The sequence below is a fragment of the Pieris napi genome, chromosome 12, assembly GCF_905475465.1.
Source record: "Pieris napi chromosome 12, ilPieNapi1.2, whole genome shotgun sequence".
NCBI classification, from domain to species: Eukaryota; Metazoa; Arthropoda; class Insecta; order Lepidoptera; family Pieridae; genus Pieris; species Pieris napi.
Genome location: NC_062245.1, coordinates 12,257,857 through 12,274,714, shown reverse-complemented (window position 1 = coordinate 12,274,714; position 16,858 = coordinate 12,257,857). Strand labels below are relative to the sequence as shown.

The 16,858-nt window shown below is 35.4% G+C and overlaps 1 protein-coding gene across 3 annotated transcripts in view; it reads right to left on the bottom strand.

Moving 5' to 3' along the window:
• LOC125054267 (Ca(2+)/calmodulin-responsive adenylate cyclase) overlaps positions 1 to 16,858 on the bottom strand; it is a 96,207-nt gene that overhangs the window by 7,738 nt on the left and 71,611 nt on the right. Inside the window, exons 8-14 of one of the 3 annotated variants that reach the window (XM_047656020.1) lie at positions 6,178 to 6,336; positions 5,379 to 5,523; positions 4,325 to 4,498; positions 3,486 to 3,563; positions 1,985 to 2,170; positions 1,397 to 1,675; positions 821 to 1,125 (exon numbers count right to left, since the gene is read on the bottom strand). In XM_047656020.1, the coding sequence (XP_047511976.1) occupies positions 821 to 1,125; positions 1,397 to 1,675; positions 1,985 to 2,170; positions 3,486 to 3,563; positions 4,325 to 4,498; positions 5,379 to 5,523; positions 6,178 to 6,336 (1,326 nt within the window). Of the gene's footprint in view, positions 1 to 820; positions 1,126 to 1,396; positions 1,676 to 1,984; positions 2,171 to 3,377; positions 3,564 to 4,324; positions 4,499 to 5,378; positions 5,524 to 6,177; positions 6,337 to 16,858 lie in introns of all 3 variants that reach the window. The other 2 variants (XM_047656019.1, XM_047656021.1) reach the window with 2 other exon arrangements.

Here is a 16,858-nt window from a genome sequence, read left to right as displayed (position 1 = left end):
TACATTAATAAAAGCTGACGCAGCCGCAGAGCAGGCGGAAAATAATAAACGGCTCAAATATTTTCTCCGCCAACTTCGATTTCGTTCCATTTGGAGTAACTCTTGGGCTGTGGGGTTCATGTGCACAGGCGCTAATTAAAGATTTAAGTTTGCGCCTGGTAGATAGTACCGGTGACCCCAGAGCTGGTGCTTTCCTCGCTCAACGAATAAGTATTGCAATACAGCTAATAATGCTGCCAGCGTTAAAGGGACCAATCTTTTAAATTTGTTTAAAAGACAGATTTGAATTAATAACACAGAAAGCAACTTTTATATTGTGTGTCCGTATATTATGGGTGTGGCTTAAGCGTCCTCATAACCATGAAAATCTAATCGCACCAAGAGTTTTCTTTCTAAGCTCAAAACAACACTTCTTCAGAAATCAAATTGTAAGGACGTCTTTGATACATAAATCAACGAGTGTTGGGCAACGCTGATTACATACTTGCCTATTTAAAAGATTATTTTAGCTGTATTTATTTAGGATAAAGCATATAATAACTAAAATTTAATGAAAATTTTGGAAGAGGCCTTGTCCCGGCGACATTTTTATAATAATTTATATTAAGTAAGAATATGGTACAAAAATGTGTAAGGTGTAACAATCGTAAGTTCGCATATTCTGCCACACATAATGTCGCGCCAATTTGTCTTTAAAGGAATTTTACATTATTAGTCATATGAATTGGTCAGTTCTTATATTATCTATAATCTTATATTATGTATCTTTTGTATAATGTATGTCAGATATATAAGATGTGGACGAAGTAGTAGTACTCACTCAGTCATAAGATCGTAGCAATCGAACAGGTATTTATGGTAAATCAGCATCACAGCGACATATCCTGCCGTCATCACCGCCAGTAAAATCCCCTTTATCAATATCGGTAATCGCAAGAAGACGGCGACCGTTAACATACTCAAGCAGCACCCGAGAGTTATGTAAAGAGGTATAGGGCACATGCGATGAATGTCCGGACTGCTCCATAGAGCGGATACCACATCCCCTCTCAGAGATCTCAGTCCATCCATGGTCGTGGTGTTCTCTGTTAGGTTGCCGCACACGTTTACCGGTTGGCATGACAACTGGAAGATTTGTGTTCATTAGAGAGGCATAATTAAAGAAAATAAAGTGCGAATTAATATGTATGTGTATTGTGTATCTGTTATATTAAATTAATTGTATTTGTTGTTGGCCAACAAAACAAATGAAATCAAAAAAATTGATGACCGATTTGAAAAATTCCTTCACCCTTAGAATGCTACATTAAGTAAAAAACTTTGGCTAAAGATATAGCGGACTTAAATTAAAAATATATATATATCCGCTACATATACTATATAAGAACCAACCTACCACGTTAGCTTGTCCGACAGCGTAGCCCAAAACAATAGTAAACGTAGTAATGGCATTCCTTAGCGCAAAGGGTCTTGATACATCACAGGGTATGAGTCTTAGCCTGGCTGCCAACGTCAGAACGAGTACAGCAGCAGACCACACGAAGGCGATTACGAAGAGTATGAGAAGGATCAATGTCCGTGGTAGTATTGCTGCTTGGAGCGCTCCAGCTGCCACTAAAGCACCCAAAGCAGCACTCAAAGAACCAGCCCATCCACCGTCTGTTGAAGCGCGATACTGGAAATAAAGAATCCGAATGTTAAAATATATAAGGACAAGCGGGTTTACAACTGAGACAGAATGGAATGGAGGTAGAATTAAATAGAAAGAAAAGATAAAAGAAAATATAATTTTATTTCTGAGACAGCCGAAAAAATGAACTTTTAGAAAATTTAAACAGAGTTCTAGAATTATTATTTCCTTAACGGTAGAATTAAATAGAAAGAAACCAATAAAAGGAATAGAAAAACATAGAGACATAGAATTTTATTTTTGTCTAAAAACACACAGTTGAAATGAGCTGCTGCGAACTACTGTCAAAGTTACCTGTTCTTCTTTATCAGGTTCCTTAAAGCAAAGTGTCAGCAAGTGCACGTGCGTGGCCTTTTCGCGGTGCACGGAGCGCGCGTCAATGGCCTGCGCCAGGTACTTGTTGACGCGGTTCGTGGGCTGGTGGTACACAGAGGAATGACGCTTTTTCAAAGGCCGCTTAAACTTCTCCGTCACTTTATTCTGTTGAAACATCCGATCATTAAAACATCTATACTGAAGCACCGTCTGCTGGATGTGGCGAGGGTGTGATTCGGGGCACAGAGGGACCACATGCCGACTCCATCCATGCTACATCCATAGTATGGACTGACCTTAGAAAAATCCAGATTTCCAAAGCAGCGTACATTATTAGATTTGCAATAGACACATCCATAGAAACATCGATCAGATCAGAAAACAATATTTACATTAAGAATTAAATTTAAACTTTACAGACATAAAGTTCATTTGAATAGTATTGGAAAAGAGAGATATACTTCACTTTAAATTTTTAACTTAAACATCTATGTTAGTAATACAGAGACTATTATAAAATGAACTCCATGCAAAGGGACCATGCCATGCCGTGCAATGTGGCCAGACGGGGCAGCGAGTGAAACACAGTTTTGTGCGTTTGACTTTATTTCCAAACAACCATTACAGAATATAAAAGATCACAGCGATTGGTGTCGAGTGCGCGACTCGTGTAGTTGCCGAAACGCGATTTAGTGATGTGGATAGATAGACCTAAGAAGTAGAGGATTGTCACCCGGTGTACGATGGGATACAATACACAAGAACAACACTCTGAGCTTACTGTTTCGGCGGGAATTTGTTGTGGAACTAATGTCCAGGGTCGGAATATCTGAAAAACAACGAGCAGACGTCTCATGTTAGTTGCTGGTACTGGAGCCTACCGAGGACGGGTTCACATCTATATCGAGCGGGGTGAGGTTCCGCCGTGGAATTGCAACTTATTTGGAGCAGAAGCTTCGACAAACCAGCAACTAAAATGTTGAATACAGAAACCGTCACATTCACAAAGTGCAAAATAAGAACATTTATCGCTAACTCCACGTATATTTAAAAGGCCCCTACGGATTGTAAAGATTCGCGAACCGAAATTATCAGAGCTTAGTGTAAAATTTAGAAAAAGCGGCACACAGAAAATTCACCCAAAATCAAACTACTAAAATACGAAGCCAGATTTGCGTTACGTTCTTAAAGCGAAAATAAAACGAGAGCCTTCGGGCTCAAATCGATAGCTGCGTGAGAAGCGCTCAAAAACCTACTCATTCTATTAGTTTTAAAGTGCGAACGCAAAGCAACCAAAATCCGACGCGGCAAGAAGCCAATCAAAAATTGTGAGTTGCTTCACGTCTGTTAGCGTATGAGAGTGTGTGTGGACCGTTGCATGTGTGCGTAGTGCGTGGTGTTGCATGACGGCGTCGAAGGTGTGTTGGTGCGGGGCGGAGGCGGGGGGCGAGGGCGGCGGGGGGCGGTGCAGCGCGCTCACGTCGTCCTTCAGGGCAGCCAGCCGCAGAGCCTCCGCGGAGCCCGGCTCGGCGTGCAGCGCGCGACGCAAGTCTTGCACCTGCCGCCAACAGCACTCACTTCACCTCACACCTAACTACCTCGGCACATCGCGAAACGCACGAAACGGTTTGCTAAGAGAACTTAAATTTACAGCAGTGTACAGTTGGGTTGAGATTGAAATCACATTTTCTCTGAACGTTTATAAGTATGGATGAAATGTTTCAACGACCACACGTTTACATATCTTGAATTCCATCATGGGCGTATTTGTCTCATAATTTTTTGTTTGTTACCTTTTCATCAATATTGTGTACCTTCTTGTGGTCCCACTCGCTTTAACACTGCAGGCGCGAAGCTTGGGAAACGACATACAGACGCAAATGCACATATCATAATGTACAAATTACAATTACAACAGAACATCAAAAGCGAGACTATTATATGTATTCCCTAATCTTCAGATTGATAGCCGTTGGTCTTCTAACTTGGATTACTAGGCACATCGCAGTAAAAACTGTTTTACTTCGTAAATTCTAGGTCTAATAGAAATTACGTGAGAACTACGATCATAAAACTGTGGCGTTCGGGTTAAATTATTTCAATATTTAATGCCTAATAATCTACGAAACTATTTAAAATATTATTAATACTACTAAAGAATAAAACTTACCTTATTCAACGTCACAATCGTGAACTTAAAATTGATAAAAATCGACACGGTATTGTTATATTAAGGCGTGTCGAAGTGCAAAACCAATTTAAGACGCCACAGTGCATAGATTTCTCTTATTTAAATATCGCAAAATATATAAAGTATACCTTTCTAGCGGCGTTAGCTTTGAGCTCCTGTGGCGAAGCGGCCATGTTTGAAAATGGCACATCGACATTGAATTTTATCGAATGCAATAATTGTACTACAACGTTTGAAACGTTTTTGAACGAGAGTTTCCTGCGGGACCCTGTACTTAGACCCATTCCGGCTGTCAGGCACATCTGGAAAAACAAATATTGTTTTAAGAAAGATATAAATAAATATCATATACGTCCTAAATCCTAATCTCGTGTCATTAGAAACTAGATAAACGTTGTTATAACTACTTCTGGAGAGGAGTGAAATACGTGATTTTTAACCGAGTATCGTGCCTTCGTATCTGAGGCCCACTTTCTGAGGTTTCCACTTAAAATAATGATATAAGAATGAAGATCTTTTTAAAAAGTATTCCACGTTTTGTCTAAAGCTTTGCATAAGTTTCTGGTGCCTTATAATTATTCGATTGCAGAGATTAGTTACTGATGAACGGAACGACAAACAACCGAAAGAGCCATGAATGTTTAATGAAATAACATCAGGGGTTCTGCGACCTGTAACTCTCCCCTTTGTTTACATTATTTAACATCTTGACCTGATTTCCGGTTAACATTAGTTCAGCCGCTATGATTTCTTGATTCTAGATATTTAATGTGAATGAACGAACTTTGATTAGATTTTTTGATAAATACTAAATCAATTTATTGAATAAAACGTAAAAAAAACAAGGAATTAATTTGCACCACAGATGCAGCTAAGCATTAAATATCATAAATATATCATATCTATTCTGTGGTAGTTAATTCAATAAAATAAAAAAATAAATTGTGAAAAATCTTCGTTTATAAATTTCATAACAAATTACTATGTCAAGTTCTTCTTAAATCATAAGTAGGTGTTTAGCCTCACCAGTCACACATTATTACATATCATAAAATATATATTACACGGACATTTCGCGTATATGTACTATGTGTTATAACGCCACCTGATTACGTCATTGAAGTATTGAATAGCCTACATTGGAAGACCATTGGTTACTTCGTGGTTTAAGGGTCAACGTACCTTTCTCCGCCTGGGAGGAGGAATAATAAAGTAGGTCTGTATGGAATGATCCCGTAAGTACGCGTTGCGACTAGCGCCGTGCCCCGGCTCCACTTCGTACGCGCCTCCCAGGCACTCCAGCGTCGCTTGAGTAATGTGCACCCGCCTGTAATATGCAAATCGAACTTTGCACCATACATATTCAGTTAAGGGCAGTCATTTGAATATTTGGTCACTATCGACGTTGCAGAGCAGTGTTGGCCTAGTGACTTCAGCGACTCTCATCCCTGAGGTCGTGGGTTCAATCCCCGGCTGTGCCCCTTCTTTGTATGTGATCTTTTAACATTCGTTCGAACGGAAAAGGAAAACATTGTCAGGAAACCGGCTTGCTTTAGACCTAACATGTCAACGGCGTGTGTCAGGCACAGGAGGTATGAAACAGATACAGAAATCTGAGGCCCAGACTGAAAAAGGTTGCAGCGCCACTGATTTTTTTTCGCCGTTGACAGGAACAGAATAGAAAAGTCGCTCACAAGCATGAAGTATTTAACATAGGTGTGTGTTTCTCTACTAAATACTTGTCAGCTTAGGTACTTTGAATTTTTATAATAATTTTCTGAATAATAAAGTATTTGAAAATTGCACGCATTATATCATAAAAATATGACCTGCAACTGAAGAAAAACGGTAAAATAATGACTGAGCACCTCAGTAGTACCTAGTCAGTACAGAATAAAGTAGACGAATTATGCTATTTAATAAATCTAGAATGTCAGGTTAAACGTACAAATATGAGACCAATACAGGTTAGTAATCTTACCCAGGTTCCCCTCCAGCTTCCATATTATTAGCAAGAGTGACGTCATTTGACCAAACATCATACTGCCACTTGCGCAGGCCCAGCACACCGCACAGCACGCGCCCAGTATGTATGCCCACGCGCATGTTAAGCTGGACATCCGTTGCTTCAACCACAGATCTGAAAAGATATATTTTTCATTAAAATTGTTCTCATTATAGCTTTTGTCTTGAATGTGTTATATCCTAATCTAGAGATCACCTGCATCATAAGCACACACCACATACACACTCTCATGCTTCAACCACAGATCTGAAAAGATATATTTATCATTAAAATTGTTCTCATAATAGCTTTTGTCTTGAATGTGTTATATCCTAATCTAGAGATCACCTGCATCATAAGCACACACCACATACACACTCTCATGTATATACACACCACACACAGCACAGCCGAATTAAATATTACGTTTTATTTGAACCTTTTTGTATATATTATTTATTTCATCTTTTGCTATATGTTCAGTTAATTGATAGCTGTAGGATTACGAAAAATTAAATAAATAGAGAAGAGTAAATAAACAAGGTTGATATGACCTTTGGCCAAGTTTTGTTTCATTCATTTCACTTCTGTAATCTCTGTTTAGATCTGTCATAGTGGATAGTTGGTGGGTGGCGATGATCTTAGCGATGTTATCGTTGAAAAATCTCATAAATTTCGTGTGTTAGAAAATAAATTAACACCATTAGATGTAGCTCGCAATGATAAATCCAGTGAATATAATCTTGTGGATGAAAGTGTAAAAACTAAAATCATATCACAGGTTTTTATTTACTTAAAAAGGTTCCCAAATCTTACAATGAATAAAATTTTAATTTTATTATTTTTATTTATTTATACGACTCACTATATCCTTGGAGTAACATTGACAAATTCTCTTTAATCATTATCTTGATAAGTTATTAATCTGCACTCATTATTTAATTAGAATTTTACACAACTATTTAAAATTCTGGTTTAGGATAAGTTTGTTTGGACACCAATCAGAAACCATCAAGAAGTGTGCATTACCCTCTACACGGAAAACGCAAATAAATCTAGTTACAACAATAGAATTGAGAATACATTTGTTTCTCAAGCCGGGATTGGAACGCACGACTAATTCAACTAAAAACTTTTAACGCTCATTGATATAGTGATAAATAATCATAATCTATCTCCACCTACACGGGCTTTAAGCTTAAATTATAAGCTTTAAACAAGTAACACGCAAATAAGAAAACTCAATAAATTTACTTTATAAATCACTACTAATACTATTGAGCTGATGAACAGCCAAAAGACAAATGAGGTTGGCACCGATCTGACTGAATATTTATGTATTAAATATATGAGCCACGTTTTATACGTATCTTCAGTAAAGTGGTAACAGACTGATTTCATTCTAATGTTTCAGGCAATTTATTAGCTAGGTATATTATAATGTGATCAATCGTTTTTTGGAAATGATTCTATAAAATATAATGGAAAGGACTTTTTATGGACTTAGAGAACTGAATTGTTTATAGTCCAGAATTCTGTGTACAAGTCTTCGATTTTACGATGGCAAAACTCCATGAATTGGGCTTCAAATTGCTTCCGCACCAACAGTATTCTCCAGGCCCCAGCAACTTTTTCCTGTTCTTAGAATTGCGCTGATGAAGAGGTAATCACCGAAACTGAAGACTAATTTCAGGCTAAAGACGTACCTACTATAAAAATGGTATCGAAAAATTGTATGACCTATAATCGTTGTATCCCTCTCCATGGCCGATTGAAGAATCAAATCAAATTCTATCAACAAAAAAGATTTTCTATGCTAGCCTTCGTTCGAACTTTTTAGCCCACCTAATATTAGATATTCTTACGATGTTTTTCTTCACTTTACGAACAAGTCTAATAGCATCTTACCCGTTTGCAATGTTTTAAAATATATTTGTTAGCTTTTCAGTCTTCAATTAAACAAAAAACAATGGCGACTAATGAACGTCTTGTACGAATCGTTTCTAAGAAACAAAAAGTCGTAAACTATTGAAACGGATATTAAGCACGGTTTAAGCCAAGAAGCTCAATGTCCAGAGAATTTTTATCCATTTTTAATGAACATAATCTCTTTGCAACACACGTATGAGATTGTATTAGAACATTTTTTGGGTAAAGCTAATAAAAAAATAGCTATTTCAACGAATTTATGAATATGGTGGTAGAAAAATCTAAATATCAACAATTTTGATACTATTTATAGTAATGTGATGTAAAAAGGCATGGAACAGAAAAAAACACAACAGGGGGCAACCAGGCAGGAGGCTTACGTGATGTTAAGTGATACCGCCCATGGACAATCTCAATGCCAGAGGGCTCGCGAGTGTGCCAGCCTTTTAAGAATGGGTACGCTCTTAAAGGACCCTAAGTCGAACTGATTCGAAAATCCTTCTACGGCAACTGGTTCCACATAGTGGTGGCGCGCGGCAAAAACTGCCTTTAAAAACGCTCAGTTTTTTTTATGTAATAGGAGGCAAACGGGCGGGAGGCTCATCTGATGTTAAGTGCCACCGCCGCCGATGGACACTCACATTGCCAGAAGGCTCGCAAGTGTGTTGCCAGCCTTTCAAGAATTGGTACTCTTTCAGTTGTGGAACCTCGAATATTTAATACAGCCGGAATACGAAATTCCACCCTTATCACCTCGACGTCGGACTATAATCATAATCATATCACGCTACAACCCTAGCCGCAGATTGTTCGCTTCTTTAATTTATTTGTTTAAAATTTGGAAATTCTCCAAAAAATATTCACCTTCTCAGACACTTCAATATGAACATAGCAGAAAACACTAAACGAAGAAAGCTATATACTAACACTAACAATGTACGAGGCCATTGGCAAATGACCGACGCTTTTATGGTTTCCACACAAATGTATTTTTGTTTATACCAAACTGAACTCGTTCGCTTTGCACCCATTTCCTTTTGGATTTATTGGTAGTAGTTACTTTCTAAATATACTTAGTATACGGTCAAACAACGCGTAAAATAAATTTATAGATTGTAACATGGGTTTTCCAATATTTTCCAAATATTGTGTTCTCTAGATTAATATTTGGAAGTTTCAAGTTTAATTTGAAATACAAGCGTTTTAAACTGGATATTTTAACCACAAAAACTAGAGTGGAAATGGGCGGGTCACACCGCTCGCGTGAACAATAGCAGATTTTTTGAATTATTTTGAGTTTGAGTTTGAGTTTGGACTTACAGGGTAACGAAGTGGAAAAGCCATCAGGGAAATGAAGAGCTTAAAGAAGTTCAGAAGTTTGGGAGAAATATGCTCAAGATAGAGAGAGATGGAATCAGATGGAGGAGGCCTATACTTTATAAGAGGTCCTTGGAAAAAAAACTGTTAGATTAGGCTTATTAGGGTTGCCTGGAAGAGATCGCTTGCGATAAGGCCGCCCGTTGCATGCCTTATAATTTTTATGTATTATGTTATTTGTTTTTATATAAATGTAACGTATGTAACGAAGTGTAACTAAATAAATATATAAATATTATTATTTACCGACCCGATCGAAGTTATTTTCAGAATTCTCAAGACTAATCTTTTAAGATTATGTTTGGTATAATATATCGGTATTACAAGGAAAGCGGCAAAATGCTAGAACTTCTCAAGACAAAACAATTCTGCCTTAATAAATGTAAGAAAAGAAATATTATGACTCTTGGAAGTTAATTTATGTTCATTACACTTCTCGTTTTGTGTTACGATTGTAATAAAAAGCTATTCCGCATCTAAAATGGCTGAGCTAAGTACCAATTTAATTTGTAAATAACAATCACGGTCTTATGGCCTTGTTAATTAGAATACATGAACAATATCCTCACAACTCTCAGAATTAATTACATGCAAAGCCTAGATAAATTATACACAAGTTAGAGAAGATAATTAAATTACTGTTGCGAGAAATTGTTTCGAATCGACGGGGATTATCCGAGATATGATACAGAACTGTTTATTTTGTTATTGGTAGTGATTTCTTCGTTGAAAATGTAATGGAAAACCGGTGCAAGAGTTACAATATAATAATAAAAACAGCTACATGTAAAATACAGCAGTGTTGGCCTAGTGGCTTCAGCGTGTGATTCTCATCCCTTAGGTCGTCGGTTCGATTCCTAGCTGTGCACCAATGGACTAACCAGAGGAACCTGGCTTGCCTTACACCCAAAAAGTCGACAGCGTGTGTCACAGAAGGCTGATCACCTACTTGTCTATTAGATTAACAAATGATCATGAAACAGATACAGAAATCTGAGGCCCATATCTAAAAAGCTTGCAGCGCCACTGATTTGTTTTTATTTTTTTACTTTTAAAATTATGGAATTATAACTATGGTCATAATTCACATTGGACATCCACATTGTTTGCGGGTGTGCATTTTTGTATTTGTATTGTATTCAGCTAATTAACTCGCTGATAATGTAGCTGAATATTGGTGAAAGAATCGTTAAATCGTTACACAGTTTATACATTATACATTATACAAATAAAAAACGATTCTACAAAATATTAGTGTAGATTATATTACATATCAAGTATAGATAACATTGTTATATTATAAAATAGATAGAAGACATGAAAAATCGAAATGTTCACCCCACAACTTGTCAGCGTACGTGACACGTAACAACCGTTTGACACGCTATAAAGGGTCATGAATTCTCCTTGTTAGTTTTATGATACAGAAATAAACCCGTAACTTCGATCGATATTAAAAATGCTATGCTTCATGATTTCTCCCTTCGCTCTCGTTGACAAGATTTTTAGCGAGATTTTCAACAATAATTGAATTTATGACAATTTATATTCTTATTTTAGAATAATCAATCTATTGTTAAACAGCGTTCAGACACTTCGGGAGGGACTTCGTTTTCAAAACTATTTCTAATTAACGTCAAATAGCGTCATACTCGTGAATGGGTGCTGCTTGTGGTGACTGGTCGTACTTGAATTCGTGTATGCGGTGATGTTTGTATTTGCGTGTTGTTCCCACGAGAATTTACGTGCATGCTCCTATTTCACCATGCCTCCTGCTGATAGAGGACAAATCTTTGTTTTTAATTTATTTTATTATTATCAATTACTTAATATGTCATGTGGCACATGGTGTAATGGTTGCAACTCCTCACAAACGTTGTGCAAAACAAAAAACTTGGCGATTAAACAGAGTGGCGGAGAGTTTATTGCCAGTTCTTCTCTTCCGTTCTACGCCCTTAATTTGAGAACTGGCAGTAAATATATATTTATTTTTTTACCTTTATAAGTGTACATTGTGTGACCTATATGAATAAATGATTTTGAATTTTGAATAACACAAACATATTTTTAAAGTAAAATCCATAATCGTGATTCCCAACAAATGTTTTACAAACGAATTTTAAGGTTACAGGAACAGCACGACGCATCATTGCAGACGTGCAGAGGCGATGGAAGGTGGTATAACGTGGATTAAAATTACGAAAGCTGCCCAGGAGCTATCAGGCTGTTTTTTATTGTAATAGGAGGCAAACGGGCAGGAGACTCACCTGATGATAAGTGATACCGCTATTGGACACATTACCAGTCTCGCAAGTGCATTGCGGCCTTTTAAGAACTGGTAGCTCTTGAAAGGCCCTAAGTCGAATTGGATCGGAAATTCAGCAAACAGCTGGTTCCACATAGTAGTGGTGCGCGCAAAAAATACCCTCTGCCCCACTTGGAGGGCATAGGACTTCAAGTCAAGTCAATTACTAGAAATCTATGTGAAAGCTTTTAGTAAATTCTGTATGAAATTTTAACTCGTTTCCGCATTACCATTACAAATTACATTTTAATATCGTGTGTGCAAAGTCATTAAAAGTCGATTAATGCTCGGCGCTAGCTTACATGTGAAAGATTCAGAATTTAATAATAAATTAATTTCACTTCAATGAAAAGATGTTGATCTTTATCATTTTTAAGGCAGTTTCTGCCGCGCACCACCAATATGACACTGAAGTATTTCGGAGCCGATTCGCCTTAGGGTCCTTCGAGAAAAGACTACCAATTAGAATTGGTAGTAGTGACAAAGAGCTCGCGAGTGCGAGCTCTTTGTCAATGAGAGTGTCCAAGGTTCGCTAGTCTTTTTTTTAATCTAGGGATCTAATTAAATCTGGAGAGTTTTAAATTAGCTCGCCTTTTGAAGTTTATGTTTTTTTGATAACCTTTAAAGAATTTAGGAAATCAATTTGATTTCTCTGTGTTATGAAAGTTGTTTAACCAGTGTAATAAAACGATTTTATGAAAGACAAGATATTCTGCCACACATAATGGCGTGCACATTTGTGTTAAAAGATAGAATTTTACATAGAAGTTGCATATGACATAACTTTATGAATCATATCAACATAGTAAATTTTTATATTAATTTATCACTATTATTTCAAAATATTATCACATTATCAAATCAATATTAATTATAACGTTTCAGTCAGATCATTAAAAGATTATGTTTCCAAGAGTCGATTTAAAAAAAATCTAGTAGGAAGATCTTTCAATGTTTTTGGTAAATTATATACTCTATTAATGCAACATTTTTATTAAGTTATTATATGGTATGTTGTATATTAATTTTATACATATACGTCAATTAATGATCACCAATAAATGTAGAGAATAAAACTTCGTGTGAAAAGAACTTCTGAAATATAAATAATTGATATTTAAAATATAAATATTTTCTCTTTATACACTTTTCTACGGTAGAAAATTTAAAATTAGAATTCAGAATTTATTCCATTTTGAGGATATCCGGCTGCATAGCCTTTTCAAAGCCCGGTATCTATATTTTATAATATTGAGCCACATCTTGAAAGCTCAATCGAGTAAAGATCAGAAAGTGCAGACCTATATTCAATACATTGCATTTAATTATGAATTGTTCGCCAACATGCAATTTTATAAGGCTATTAAAAAGCTTTTTGTTTGCTGTTCACACTTACCTGTTGTAGCTATAAATCATACACACAACAGGTGTGATTGACTTACATCACTGTGTACTGTGATTTTATTTTTTCGAGATATATGACGAATCCCATAGCCTTGTAACCATCTCTCTCACTCCTATGGAGATTAACAATGGCATTTAAGATAACGGTTTACTATATATAAAAGGATAACATTTATATTATTCAGGATAGTAATTCGACAGTACTGCAGTGCCTTAGCTTCAATGTGCCTGATGAGTACGTCAGAAGTTACTTAATGTGCCCACAGGTAGGACTGAAAGGCACATATGATTCGCTGTATAACTTTAGTCAACGAATTACATATGTTATAGGACCTCTTTAATTGTCCGTTAAGTGAACTGAACTGAACAAAAGTTATATTATTTTAGGTCAATTTTGCATTTATTTATTATTGTATTTTGTTTTTCCTAATTTAATTCTTATGTTTGTTTCGTGTGTAAATGTTGTTCATTTGTTCTGAATTCCTGTCGCTTTAGGGTTACCTATTAGGACAGGATTGTGTTTTTTATAAATAAACTAGCTGACCCGACAAACGTAGTTTTTCCATGTATATTATTTCTAGGAAATTGATCGTAGAGGGGTGAAAATTAAGGGTTTGAAAGATAGATAGTAGCCGATTCTCAGACTTACTGAATATGCATATAAAATTTGATAAAAATCGGTCAAGCCGTTTCCGAGGAGTATGGGAACGTACATTGTGACACGAGAATTTTATATATTAGATATATTTAATTTGCGGTAGAACTAGTATCAGTATATATTTATTCATTCATCCCAGTGATAAGTAGGTCACGAAAGATTTCAATCTGCGACATCTATTGCAATTTAATCTTTGTTAATGAAACGGTATCGGCCCGAGATCTAGGATTAAAGGTAATCTTGGGATTCTGCGAAGTGAAGCGAAATCTTACTTCGGAATTTATTTTAAATATTACTGAAAGCACTGGATGTTTAAATAACTCAAAAGTAATAAAGATTCTTAAGTCTTGTAGTGTTTTATTTCTGTTCAAAACCGATTTATTAATCTCTTGAAACAGTTAGGGTCTGGAACGATTGTTGGTTGAACCGTGGAGTTTTAGTAGGTATACCCTTACTTTCACACCATCACACAACGCACCCGAATTAGGTATTACTTAGTTATATGTATTTAATATTTTTTTATTTATTTTATCCTTTCGTAAATGCTTGAACCTTTTTGTATATACATAGTATGTATTCCATCTTTAGCTATATCTTTAGTATAATTGGTTTTTGTTATATGTAATTTATGTTAGCCAGCTAGTACAACGAAGTACAACGATATACTATTTAATAGTTATTTAGAAGACAGAGAAGATAATGATGTAATCTGACTGCTTGGTGAGCTAATTTCCCAATAAACAGACTTACTACTTACAAAACAGAATTATTAATAGCATCATATACTTCCTCCAAGAGAAGATTTAACAATAAAGAAATAATTAATAATAAATAATTTTAAATTTATTTCGCATTTCTGGTTAGGTCAGATACGAAACGAAAGAAAATAGTAGAAATTAACGATGTATGTGTGTATTTGTGTTAAACTAAAAAGACAGCTGGGTCACGTTTGGATACAGCAAAATTGCATTTGTTATTTTTGGATACAACTGTAACAAACGATATTGAAAACGTATAATTTCCTGGACTAACGGTTCTACAAATATACAAGTATTAAATCTTCGTTAATCTTCGGTTGTATTATGCATGGAGCAGATTATTAATTCTGCTTAAACTAATAGTTTATGATGGAATAATAAATGATATTTAAATGTTAAATGTTCGAACTAAGTTCTTACTTTGTAATAACGTAATTCTGTTCTTGTTTTGAATTTCAATTTATTGAATCGGTGGAGAATAAATACGCTTATAATTTTATACGACCACAAATGTATAGTCAAGCTTTATTTCTGGAACACCATACGCAGACCATACCATCGTTTGTTAAGAGTTGACGTTACTTTAAAATAAAGATTAAACAGCGTAAAGAAATAATTTTAAATAGGTAATTGGCTAAATAATAAATAAATGTCGTGGCTGAATTATTATGTTTTCAGATACATAATTTAATTTATTAAACTGCCGTTAATTAAGCGAACAACTCTAGCTTTAAGCAATAAAGACGCTTTATTACTCTGTCAAGTAACAAGATGGTCGGATTGTCTGTCGAAGAGATGGGGCAGACTAGCTCAAGGCAGAACATAATGGGCTAAAATAGGGGATGCCATAAAAATGGTTGCTAAAAAATTTCTTAATAATTGTTTGTAAATAACGGTCAGAAGGCTTTATTTATTATGGCTCTGACCATGACTTCCAAAGCCTAAAGCCTCACTTCTCGGAATTTAGGTAAATCGTACCCCAATTAGCGGCTTGTTAAAATATTTTCACACATTCAAAGGGCACGCTATAAAACGAAATGTGAGAACATAATTATACTGTCTAAATGGCAAATAAGAGAATTCCGGAAATGGAACAAAAACCATTCTGAATAATGAAAATAACAATATATAACACACATTTGACACGACATAAATTATATATTACATAAAGCAATTATACTAAAGATATAGCCAAAGTAGAAATACATAATATACATAAAAAGGTTAAAAAATTTACGTAACTTGAGAAAGAATAAAAGCATAATCCTTTTAAGCATATTCCGCGATAGCTTAACTTAATAGTTGTATGTCCGGGCTGCGCTTTTCATAGTTTGTATAACGTTATGTTATTTTAACTAGGAATTTTTAATAAGGGAATTCATAATAATATAAAATATTTTGAAATTTAATACATAAAATATTAATCTTTTCTCTTTGTAATATAAGTATAGATGCTGGGGGTCTCCAAACAATAATCTGTGTAATCTTCAGATTATTGCTTGATGACCTGAATAAGATTAATCTTATTTTCTGTATTTTTATATTGTTACTTGCGATACTGTTGATGCAAAGGTTAGGATGAATGACTGCGAGAATGCGCGCGCAAGAGTCAAATTTGAAAGTTTTCAACGCTGTAATCGTACCTACGAGTTAACTGCTTCAAATACTTCCTGTGAGGAAGTCAGTCCGTCTTTGGTGAGGTGGAAAATATGAACATCATCATAGTTAGGTAAAACACGAAACATTGGCGAATTATGCGGGTTATTCGTGTTCGTAAGAGGCACATGGAACAATAGTGAGAATCTTGTCTCATACGGGGGAGGGATTCTTAGAGGAATTAACGACAGGTTGTTATAACGGAAATTCCTAACGTTCCTTGAAGTACTACAACTATTACAAATAAATACCGATTCAAGGAATACATTCGAGTTATTCATTTTACTAACAATACCTTCACTAAATCATGATAGTGGTAAATATTTAAAAAAAAGTGTACAAAATACACATGTGAGAAGTGTAACTTCTTTGGCAAACAAATTTTTAAGTCTTGTTCTTATTTATACAAATCTAAAACTTTAGATTTCCGAGACTTAGGAGAGAAAAAGGAAGATATGTTAGGAATTTAATTGTCATTAAAATTTAAAATATTAAGTGTCGAAAATTAATACAAATAATAAATTTTATTTCTTCGATACTAAAAACACGTGGCATTTTAATTTACAATTC